A 12,995-nucleotide genomic window follows, 5' to 3' on the forward strand; every position below is an offset into this window, starting at 1 on the left:
ATGGGCAGCAAACCCTGAGGACGCGCTTGGGGTGCTTGCTGCTACAATAGGATTATAAAGGAAACCAACCATATTGAAATACAATTATAAAAAAAAATTTTTAAAACAAGTTCCCAGATCCTTAGTTAAGAACCCCTACTCTCTAGACCATTCAAGGGCCAGGAGATAAGATCCATTATCCAGGCAGTGCTAATATTCATCAGGCTGAAGACGTTCCTGGCTAACTTATCTCTAAGATGGAAACAGTTGGTATTCTGGGATAGAAATGAGTAGACTAATGATGAAATTTATGTATTATAAATGCTACATAATATACACATGATGATTTCTATCTTAAAACCTTATCTGAATGATTTTAAAGGAATATTTTTATTATAATTTTGAAACTGCCTTCTTTCTTGGTTTTGAACAGGAAGAACTTTCATACAAATTATTACAGAGATAACACAGTATTGTATATAAAACATTTCACATTATTTACCTATTAGAATAGTGACTTTTAAAAAAAGGTTATACCATAGTGTCAATGAAAATATTAGAACCCTGGAGTTTATTTCCTCTATCACATTCCAGATTTGTTATCCTTAGGACATGGTGCAAAAACACTATTTACACAAAGCTTCAAATTAGATTGCAAATTTTTAAAGTTAAGTAAGCATTAAGTTTATCTATTGAGTTAATATATAATTCATTGTGCATTATGAACATAAATCTGGAGAATGAGTACCAGACATTATCAGTCAGTATTGAGAATTTAAAATGAAAATAAAATCAAAATCATAGTATTTCATTATTTGAAAAGGTTTTTGTTACATCCTATTATATACAAAAGTACTGAGTCTTGCATACTATTTTATCATATAGACGTGTCTTGAAAAATTAAAAGATAATTTGGGGTGGGAGGGATTTTGAAATTATTATGTTTTGTAATTTTTAGGAATCTAATCTATTTGAACAACCAGTTTGTCTCTTGCAATAATTATTTTTTTGTATATTTATTTTATTAATTGACGAAAGGTAGTTTCAGCCAGATTATGTATTAACGTATTAAAGCTTTGGGTCCATTTTTCAGGGTAAACAAGTAGCAAATGAATACATGTTTACTGAATTACGCTATACTTTTGTAATTAAAACATATACACGTGAAAATATAGATATTTAATTAGAGGCAAAGCCAGTGTTAATACTCATAATCCAAGACTTGTGCAAAATACAAAATAACAGTAAATTTTTTACATAAACCTAAAAATAACACAGCTGGAAGATGTTTATAATGTTTTAGTGGTGCGAGGCAAAGGAAGGGGATAGTTCCAAGAATGTAGACATTTTAATGGACAGATGTTTTAGAAGCTTTTAAGAGTACCCTTATTCTAGAAGTCAGATTTAAAAAACAAACTAAAATAACCTTCCTGCTCCCCTAGCCCCCGCACCCCAGAAGACTAATGCTGTGCTGGGTATTAATAAATGTAAGGCTGGTAGTCAATATTCCCTTGTCACTTTTCCTTTCCTCTACATCTTCTATATCTTCTCCCTGCACACTTTGTCCATAAACATTCATAATAAGTAATTATTATTTGAATGTGAGTTTTATTACATAAAGATTAGTCAGAACTTAAAATGGCATTTTTAATATCTTTCCAAGGCTTTGTAGGTTTTTGCATTTGTCTTAACAAATACCAGTTATAAATTTTCAACTCAGTCTTTTTCGTGTCTTTATAAACCTTCAAGTACTGGTAGATTTAGATTCAAACTTTGAGAAGAGTAATAAAAAAGTCTGTCTTATAGTATACAGAGCGCTGTTGATAAAAAGTCAGCCCTTTGGCCCATATGCAGCCTTGAACCGTCTGCAGGGGGACTGCATCGCTGTATTACTGTACCTAGGACTTGTGGTGGTAAACTGACTGTCCTCTTCTTCCTTTAGCGCATAAAGTCTGGCAGAGACAGCAGTGGCAGTTCTCGTAGCAAAAGAGAGGGAAGTGCGGGCAGCGGTAAGTATTTTCAGTTCTTCTAAGGCTGTGGAATTGTCAAATTTCTAGCATGTGGGTTTCTAGAAGAAATTAAAGTAGTATTCCCTGATATCTCTTTGTTGTTGTTGTTGTTAACTGTATGGTTTTTTTTTTTTTGCCTGGGATAGAACTTCATATTCTAATTAATGAGAGGAGAGACCAACTTGAATGTTTTAAAATTAATGAAAAAATAATAATTATATGTTAAAATAAATATCATTTCATTAACTTCACCTATATTCTCTAACAGACTATGATAAAAAGTTAGGTCTTATGAAACTGAATGGTTAAATTTTAAAGTTTTTATTAGCATAGTAATGATATAAATGAATGCTTCTAAAGTTCTTGAATATAGTTTTATCTTTAGTTAAACATTCTTACTAAAATTTTATTTTACCAATTTATTTAGCAAATACTTTTTTATAAATAATGCAAAGATAAGCTTCAAATCAAATTCAGGTTGAATTATTATGGATACCAAAATAAGGTTTTACTATATTTTTGTTTTCAATTCTGGTTTTAATAAAGTACCATGAGAAGTAGTGGAATGTAGTAGTAGACTCTTCATTCCTATTTGTGGCTTCATTACTTGCCTTGCACAAGATCTTTTTTTTCTCTGTGTTTCAATTTCCCTATCAATATGGAATTTTTTTTACTTTAGAGGAATGTTGTCCCATTGGAGTTTTGGAAATGCTATAGTCTTGATGAATTAATTAATTAATTTGGAAAATAAATGCTAAGTTGATATATATATATATATATATATATATATATGCCATAGATAGATACAGATATAAATACTTAGATATATAGATATATCTATATCTATGCATGTTCCTATAGCATGTACATGACCCAAGTCATGTACATAGACTAACTATATTCTTGGATACTTATTTATAATGTGGCAATCAAATCAAGGAGAATAAAAGTTGATACTTAGGCAGTTAACCTGATTAACTCCCTGTCCTATGTCCTTTTTACCTTCTCAACTGGTGAATTTTCACCTAAAGCTTTATCCTCACACGAAGACCCTGAAACCAGTACCATTCCTAAGTAGAGAAAAAGAAAACTCTAATCAATCCAGCCAACATTTATTGAGTGACTATTTTGCTCAGAGCACTGTAGGAGGCACTAGAGGAGTTAGAAAGTTCAGATAAGACATGGTTATTGCCCTGATAGAGTTCCAGGTCTAGTAGGGACACATGCACAGAACCATATAGTATACAGTATATGGTAAATGCATTAGAAAAATGCCAAGTACCATGTGAGATCCAAGGGAGGAAAGATCAGTCACTCCTAACTGGTGGGATGAGGGAAGGCTTCATGAAGGAGGGGGCTTTTGAGCTGAGCTTTAAAGGATGTGTAAAAACTCAACAGCAAGTTGTGGGGGAGGCCTAATGTGAGCAAGAGCTTAAATGTGAAAGTTCTAGGTATGGGTGTTGGTGAAAAGTCCAGTTAAGCCAAAAGATAGTCTCTGTGATGGAAAGTAATATAAGTTAAGACTAGATTGAGGAGGCATCAGTTTGTAGTCCCAAATGCCAGGAAGAAGCATTTGAATTTTACTTTGGTAACAAGGGAGCCTTTGAAAGGTTCTGAGCAAAGGACCATTGAGGCAGCTTTGCTTCCTGACCTTGGTAACCCAAATTCAAACTAAATGTGTTCCTGAATTGTTCTCTTATGATTTAAGTCTCTGACTTGCCATTTGGTACTAGATTTTCTGTCTCTGAACTGTATGGTACTATATCTCTCTGACACCACTCACCTATCTAGTGGAACCATTATCAGACCACCCCTCACGTTCTTTTTGACCTTTCTTCAACCTTTGATCTGTTGATCACCCTTTTCTTGATACCAACTTCTTTCTAGGTTTCTGGGACACCAGCGACTCCTGGTTCTTCTTTTACATATCACACTTTCTTAGTCTCCTTTGCTGTATCCTCATCCATATCACATCCTCTAATCATAGATAACCCACAGGGCTCTTTCTTGGACTCTCTTCTCCCTGTAGAAGATTTCACTTGTTGATCTCATCAGTTCCCATGGATTTACCACCTATATGCTCACGATTCTCAGATCTGCCTGTCAGGCCTTAAACTCCCTGCTGACCTCTAATCTTACATTCCCAACTACTTTTCAGACTTCTCAAACTAGATATCCAGTAGACATCTTAAACTTAAAATGTCCAAGACACTACTCACTATCTTTTCTCCTAAAGCTTCCCCACCTCATCCCCTTGTTCCATACTTCTCTATTACTGTCAAAGTCACCCTCATCCTCCTAGTCCCCCAGGCTTGCAATCTCGGTGTCATCTTCAGCTTCTCACTGACTCTCACCCTGCCATATCTAGTCTTTTGCCAAGGTATGTCAATTTCAGCTTTGCCATATCTTGAATACTACCCTTTCTATGATTCTGCCACCTCACATTTGGACTACAGCCTGCTGCTGTCTCTTCTGATTATATCCTAAACATCCCAGTGATTCTGAGTTCCTATAGGTCATTATCCAAACCCCATTCTCCATGTCCCACCACTCTCAACCCTCATAGCCCAAAGTTTCAATCAAACTCTACCTAGCCCTTCTACTTTGCCCCCTGAAATACCTGTTCATATAGGCATCAAACTTAACCTTCATCATTAATCTTTTCCTCTCTCATTCCTTTCATCTTCTAGCTATTACTGAAACTTGACTCCCCCCGACATGACACAGCCTCCCTGGCCACTCTTTCCAATACCAGCTGTACCTTTACACATGCCCCCTCAGCTCACTAGTCAAAGCGGTAATTAGACTACACCTTGCTCCCCATTGTAACTTCCAAGTTCTCTCCCTACTTCCATCACTCAGTAACATCTCCACCTTTGAGGTTCATGATATTCATCTCTACTGCCCAATCAAAATCCTGCTTGCTGTTATCCACAGACCTTCAGGTCACTCCCCTTCCTTCCTGAATGAGTTTGGTACATGACTCATAGTTCTTTCCGTCCCCACTCTTATCCTCATGCTAGGAGACTTCAGTATGTATGTTGACTTTTCCTCAAATATCCTAACCATTCAGTTCCTCAACCTATTCACTTTCCATGATCCATTCTTCCATCCCACCTCAGCCACACACAAAGGTAGTCATACCCATGGTCATCTTGCCATCACTCACAAATATACTACCTCCATATTCAAGAATTCTCAAATCCCCTTATATAACCATAATTTATTGGCTTTCCATCTCTCCCTCTTCCTTCCCTTACCAAACCCTACTCTTAGCCCACACCATAACCTCCAGTCCCTCAGTCCTCCAGTTCACTCCCTGGCCCTCTCCTCTGTATTCCCACTTTTACCCTTTGGTGAACCAGTTCAACTCTATACCATCCCTTCTCTCTAGTCCCTTGCTCCCTTATCATTTCACTGATTTCATGCAAGCCTTAGCCTTGGATCACTCCTAACATCTATCACATTGGCTCCTACACACTTTCTGCTGAACAAAGGTACAATCACACAACTCTTTTGTTTGTGTCCACTACAAATTTATCTTACACAACCTAAACTAGACCTTACTGCTGCTAGGTATAGTAATGCCTCCCTTATCAATTTACTATCCCACTCCACAAAAGCTCCTCTAAATCTTTTTGTTCCTCCTCAAATCTCCTTTGGCTCCTCCCACCCACCCTTTCAGCTGAGAATCTTGCCTCATATTTTTTTTAAATTGAAGCCATTTACCATGAACTCCCTCTTCTCCCCTCTTCTTCATTCATACCAATCAGACACTTCCTGTCACTATCTCCTCTTTCACCCTTGTCTCACATGATGAGGTGGCCTTACTCCTTGCTATGGCTAAATCTTCTCACTGCTTAAATGATCCCATGCCATCCCATCTCCTCTAGCAGATTGATCACTCTGTCACCCACACTATATCACATATTTTCAGTTTCTCTGTGTTTACTGGCTCCTTCCCTGCAACCTCCAAATAGGCCCATGTCTTCCATATTCTCAAAAAACCTTCACTTGATCTTTCCATCCCCTAGAACTATTGTCCTATACACCTTTTGACCTCTGTAGCTACCCTCCTTAAAAAGGCCACCTATAATAAACTGCCTCCACGTTTTTTCCTCTCATTCTTTTCTTAACCCCTTACAATCTAGCTTCTGACCTGGTCATTCCACTAAAACTGTTCTCTCCAAATTTACCAGTTATCAAACAATGGCCTCTTCTTAATCCTTTTTCTCCTCAACCTCTCTGTAGCCTTTGATACAGTTGATCTTTTCCTTGATAATCTGTTCTCTCTAGGTTTTCAGGGCCCCATTATCTCCTGGTTCTCCTCCCATCAGACCACTCATTCTTCTTTGCTGGATCCTTATTTAAACCATGCTCTCTAGCCATAAGTGTCCCAGAGACCTGGGCTCTCTTTTCTTTTCCCTCTAAACTACTTAACTTGGGGATCCCATCAACTTCCATGGACTTAATTACCATCTCTATGCTGATAATTCTCAAATCTACCTTTTCTGACCTAACCTCTCTGCTGACACCCAGTCACATATCTCTAGTTGCTTTTCAGACATCTCAAAGTGGATGTCCAGTAGATATCTTAAACTCAGTTTGTCTAGGATGGAACACATCCATCTTTCTTGCTAAACCTGCCATCTTCCCTAGCTAAAAATCCCAACTAAAATCCCATCTTCTATAGGAAGGCTTTCTTAATCCATCTTAATTCTACTGTCTTCCCTCCCTTATTTCCTATTATTTTATATATAGCTTATTTGTACCTATTTGTTTGCTTGTTATCTTATTTGCTTGTGGTCTCCTTCATTAGATCATAAGCTCCTTGAGGGCAGGGGCTATCTTTTGCCTCTTTTTTTATTACCAGACCTTAGCATAGTGCCTGGCATATTGAAGGCACTTAATAAATAGCTATTGACTGACTGACCTTCCGCTAGACAAACTGAGTGTCCAGTTTGAGACCTACCTTTGAAATGATGCCCCATGTGCCTTTTTCTCAAAGAACCTATATTTTCCCTTCCTACCAATTTCTGACAATTTCATCCAGCCTGAAGGTCTGTCTTTATGGGTCACAAGATCTTGATCTTTTCAGGGCTGAATTCATGAGTCATGACACTCTGGTCTCCTCAGGTTAAGCCTGTCCGCCTGAATCCTGGTTATGATAGCATGGTGAGCATCAAAGCAACTTGGAAGCTGACTAGGATTCTTCACTAGCCATTATCAAACAGTGGATATATTCCACAGGCTTATATTCCAAAGGAAATATTTCCATATGAATTCTTTGCCAATACATCAAGTTTAAATATGTCCAAAATGCAACTTGTCAAAATTCACTTTCTACTGACTTCCCTATTTCTGTTCTCAGTACTATGATTCCTCCAATTAGTTATCCAGGCTTAAAATCTCACATTCCTCTTTGACCTCCCTCCCATTTGCTTCTCATACCCTTCAGTCACCAAAGCTCATTGAGTCTACTATCATGGATCACTTGCATTCATCCCAGTCTACATAAGCTCCATTAGAAACCCTTCCCTCAAATGCAGCCACTCACTGCACTTCATAGCAGATGTGTTTTTCCCAAGCCTTCCATAATGAGCACAACTTATTCTCTGGAACTATAAAACTTGATTGCCATGGCTTCTATGCCACAGGAATTTCTCACTTAAAAGATTCCCAGATCTAGGTTCATTTTCATACATTGGCCATTCAATATTAGACTTAGAAGTGTACTCTGAAACTTGTCCCAAGGGATTTCTTTCCATCAGTACCAGGAGTATCTCTGACAGCCAAGGAGCTAACAAACAAAACACTGTATCTCATCTCAAAGAAGCTGTATGAGGACCACCAAGCACAGCTGGATGTTGCCCTCATTTAACAGCACATTGGGAATAGATGATGTAATTTCCCTTGAGGTAAAGAACTAGAAGTTCCCTGAAATTTTGAGCATGCGGAAGAAGAGCTCATTAACTGCCATACAAAAACTCAGGAGGAGGTAGAGCTGCTTATTAAAATTGGGCCAGCTCCACTGCCCTTCGAGGACCCCAGGATCCCCAAGAAAGACCAGCCTTGGCTCCTGGCCACATGTTTTCAGTTTAGGTTCCTGGGGACCTTTCCTAGTATTTCTCAAATTTTTAGAAGTGATGCCCAAGGACAGCCCTACCCCCACTTGCCATATTAATCTTTGAACCTTTGGCCAGAGTTCCTAAACACTTGTCTGAGCCAGTGTTTTCAAGTGTACTTAGCTAATGCTTGATGTGGGTCCCAGAGTACACTGTATTGATACTAGAACCCTTTCCATAATGCCAAGTCCCTCTCAGGTCACCACTGGATTTCTGATCTGCTCCAGCTTACTCAGGTAGTCTTACTCCTTCACCTGAGACCAATATCCCCATGCAGTTATTTGAAGAAACCTCTCAGATGTGACAAAAATCTAAAAATTAAGTATAATGAGACCAAAGGAATGACAGCAACACAGAATTTTAACATTCTTTAGCATAATCTTCTGTATTAGGAATCTTTCATTGATATGAGATCCTAAAATCAAATACTGAAAATTGAACAATTTTAAAGTAAAATTCGATCATCATGCCTCAGTATTTTATAATTTATTTTATATTCCAGAACATTATACATATATACATACTTACATGGTTTTTTTCTCTTTTACTCTTGTTTTTTTCCTCTTTTAACAAACCACCACTAGTCTATTTTAAAGTTTTCCCATCCAAAGTTCATTTACTAAATTTTGTTTCCTTTCTTGCAGAAGAAACATTAATTTTTAAAAACTACTTAACTGTGCATATGATGTGACTTGATCATCCTGAAAAGATTCCTCTTTGTAGGAACTCTTTGTCTTTAGTTCTTGGTTTGGTCAGAATCTCATGTCTATTAAGAATCTATTGAGTACTACAGCTACTTAAAAGTTTTTTATAGTTCTTGTGGCTGCCATAGTTTTTTTAAATGAAATTTGTTACCATCCTGTTCAGATGGTAGGAAATGATTGAAGATTTTTGCAGTAGAAACAGAACCAGAGAAATTTATAATTCTTTTGATAACATGCAGCTAATAAATACCTCCTTGGACCCAGATAATCCTGAAATGGATAAAGAGAAGAAATAAATTACCCAACGTAAGCTCCATTTTGCTATTCTTAAATAAAACCAGATTTGAATTGACCTATATTGAATCCCCTGAACTTGCCTACTCATATAACTTGGTAGATGATAAAAGGTAAACTGTACCTAGTAGATCATAGACTACAAAGGCCTTCTACAAGAGGATCTTCAACCACTGAAGAGCAGTATCTTCTGCTTGGTTAGTTGTTGAGGCTGGTGCTAAGAAGCCTTTTCTACCCATGAATAGAGAGGTGTTGGTAAATGACATCAACTTAGCAGAAAGTAGAGATTACAAGAAATCAGTATCCCTTCCTGTCTAAGATATTGAGCATGATTGCTGTGTGTACAGTTAACCTTCATGGTCCCATAGAGACAAATCTAATGAGACCCATTCTTCCTAAGAGATTGGGTGTCAAAAAGTATGGCTGGTGTAAAAAAATCACAATACAATGTGGTTAAACTTGGGCAGATTCAGACTATTGAGCTGGAGTTATTCCTTAATAATTATAACCTTGTAAGGACCCTGAAAAGGTCTATAATAATAGAGTGATGATAGAGTCAGAGATCCTGTTAATGAAACTCCCAGATCTGGAGACATACAAGAAGACACTTTGCAGAAGAGCTTAAGTGAATTTAGGTGGTCCTAGGGAGCTATTAAAGGTTTTTTACCAGGGCTGTGTGTAAGAAAAATTATTCTGGTGGCAATTCAAAATGTGATTTGGAGGAGGTAAGAAGTTCTGTTGCCAAAGTTCAAGTGAATGGTATTAAGGTTAAAAAAAATCTGAGGAAATAGGAGAATTTATTGACGATAGAATAGGGCTTCCAGAAGACATGGTGGAATGGTGTAGACAGTAGGTCAACCAGGTTGAAGTGCAACTTGAAAAATGAAGAAGAGATTATAATAAGGGAGAATGCAGATTGGGAGAATGAGCCATGCTGCTTGTACCTACAGTATTGAAACCAGATAAGTAGGCTGTGGGAAACAGTACAATAGCAAGTATATTTGTGTGGTAGACTTCTTTGGTTTATAATATAATAAGCCATCCCGGGATTCCAAATAGAATTTGGAACATTGATGGTGTGTGTGTGTGTGTGCATATTAAGTTTATTATTTATTTTTAACATTCTTTTTTTCTTAAATTTTGAGTTCCAAATTATCTCTCTCCCTCTTTTTTACCCCTCCCCCACTTGGTGAGGAAGCAAACAATATTATATCACTTATATATGTGAAGTCATGCAAAACATTTCCATATTATATCCATATTTTAAAGAAAAAAGAAAGAAAGATAAAGTGAGAAAATTATGCTTCAATTTGTACTCAGAGTTCATCAGTTCTCTCTTTGGAGATGAATAGCATTTTTCATCTTGAGCCCTTCAGAATTGTCTTGGATCATTGTATTTATCAGAGTGGCAAAGTCTTTCACAGGTGATCATCATTACAGTATTGCTGTTATTATGTACAATGATCTCCTGGCTCTTCCCACTTCACTTTGCAATCAACTTATATGTCTTCCAAGTTTTTCTGAAACAATCCCCTTTGTTATTTCTTATGGCACAATAGTATTCTGTTACAATCATATGCTACTACTTATTCAGCCATTCCCCAATTAACGGACATCCCCCCAGTTTCCAATTCTTTGCCACCACAAAAAAAAAGCTATTATAAATATTTTTGTACATTTAGATCTTTTCCTTTTTTCTCTGATCTCTTTGGGATGCAGACCTGGTAGTGGTATTGCTGGGTCAAAGGGTATGCATAGTTTTATAGCCCTTTGGGCACAGTTCTAAATTGTTTTCCCGAATGGTTGGACTAGTTCACAACTCCACAAAAAGTACATTAGTCTACCTATTCTCCCTCATCATCTCTAGCATTTGTGATTTCTGATAGGTATGAAGTTCTACTTTGGAATTATTTTAAATAACCTTTCTCTAATCATAAGTGATTTTAGAGAATTTTATCGTATATGCATGAATAGCTTTGCTTTCTTCTTCTGAAAAGTGACTGTTTATATCTTTTGACTGTTATCAATTGGGGAATGACTTTATTTTTATAAATTTGACTCAGTTCTATACACAGTGTATATCTGCGAAATTAAACCTTTATCAGAGAAACTTGCTGTAAAAATTTTTGATATCTCTGTGCTGTGTTTGGTACCTTTCAGCAAAATGTAATTTCCCTGATTATCCCTTTAATTAGATCTATTTTTATTTTTGCTTTGTCTGACATCATGATTACTACCACTGCCTTTTTTTAACTACACCTAAAGCTTAATAGATTCTACTCCAACCCCTTATTTTAACTGTGTGTCTTTCAAGTATGTCTCTTGTAAACAGCAAATTGTTCGATTCTAGTTTCTAATCCATTCTGCTATCTGTTTTATGGGTGAGTTCACCTTATTCACATTCACTTGGTGCTTTGGTGTGTACCCCCATGAAGTCTCTTTTCTAGGTTCCTTTTGCTAAGTCGTTTTTACCAAGCAATTGGGTTTGGAGTGGGACAGGAGAGAAGAAGAGCTGCATGTAAGTTCAACCTTGTCCTAGACTCTAGGACCAATCCTGTTTCCAAAAAGAAAGGAATAAAAGCCCTAGGTTAGTAACTCAGCATTGTTGATAGTCTTGTTGCTAAATCAGCTCCTCACCTGTTTTGTTCCCTTGGCTATGTGTGTGGCTATGTGGTCCTGTCCTAGGCACTGGACTTCCTACAGCTGAAACCCATTCTCACTGTGTCTGATCTCTCTGATGATAATTACTCACCTGTTCTACCTCTGTTTTGGTAGATTTCCTCATTCACAGGATCATATGAGCATCTAGAGTAGGATAGGACCTCAGTAGCCTTTTAGTCCAACCCCCTCATTTTACAGATGAGTAAACTCAAATCAGGGCAGTTAAAGAATTTGCCCCAAATCACACAATTAGGAAGCTTCAGGAGGAGGATTTGATCTCAAGCCCTCCAACTTCCAAGTCAGTCCTATGCTGTCTCCCCAGTTCAGTTTGGATTTTTAGTTAATGATAGTTTATCTTTTCCTTCCCACTAAAAACAACAACAGCTATTTATCTTCCAGTTTCTGACTGAAGTCTTTGAATGTCAGTTCTTTAATCATTCTCTGGCCTTACTCCCATGATCAAACACCTAATTTTCAGGCATCCTAAGATTCTTTCAGGCATTTTGCAGTCTGACCTGCCCTTCTGTCACCTCAAGTACTAATCCCAAGTTACAGAATCATCTAATTTACTTCTCATATAATGAGAAAAACTGACTTAAAGGGAAAATAATTAAGAGATACTTCCTTCCCTGAACTAGGGTATCTGGCCTAAGGACCCTGCCCAACTCTCATGACCTCACCTACCTCCATTCTTCCTCAGCTAGGGCACAGGATGACCAGACTTTAGATTCCACCCCCCATGCCTACTCCCTGCTCCTTAAGCTGGTTCTTATCATTCTTATTAATTAAAAAATAATAATACTGATAGAGCATGTTAAGGTTTTCAAATTACTTTGTCACTATACAGTGATTTGTTACTCTGCATGAAAATCTATTTCTGTTGATTCTAAATCATAAGCTTGAATTTGTAGTACCACTATTATATATCCAGTGCAGTGGAGTTAGGCAAATTACATATACTGCATATGAAACTTTTTGTTACAAATATTTGTACATATTAATCATCCTAATGTGGCAACAGTATTGAAATTTAATAACTTGTATGCCACATTCTCAAAGTATCAACTAATAGCTAGAAATAAATTGGCTGTCTTGAGGATTCTGAGAAACCAATGCTTTTTTTTGTAGTTTTGTTACTAGCATAGCAGTAAAGCAGAAGGAAGCTTGGCAAATGTAGCCAAACTATGAGACATCACTACACTGGGGAGCAATACTAGATTTCT

The 12,995-nt window shown here is 37.1% G+C and overlaps 1 protein-coding gene across 6 annotated transcripts in view; it reads left to right on the plus strand.

The window, feature by feature from the left end:
- IFT88 (intraflagellar transport 88) overlaps positions 1-12,995 on the plus strand; it is a 115,651-nt gene that overhangs the window by 83,223 nt on the left and 19,433 nt on the right. For all 6 annotated transcript variants that reach the window (XM_069080581.1, XM_069080578.1, XM_069080582.1 and 3 more), the window contains one exon: positions 1,922-1,988. In XM_069080581.1, the coding sequence (XP_068936682.1) occupies positions 1,922-1,988 (67 nt within the window). The remainder of the gene's footprint in view (positions 1-1,921; positions 1,989-12,995) is intronic.

The sequence above is a fragment of the Petaurus breviceps genome, unplaced genomic scaffold, assembly GCF_028583685.1.
Source record: "Petaurus breviceps papuanus isolate PSGF00001 unplaced genomic scaffold, PetGlider_PUasm1.0 91133, whole genome shotgun sequence".
NCBI lineage: Eukaryota > Metazoa > Chordata > Mammalia > Diprotodontia > Petauridae > Petaurus > Petaurus breviceps.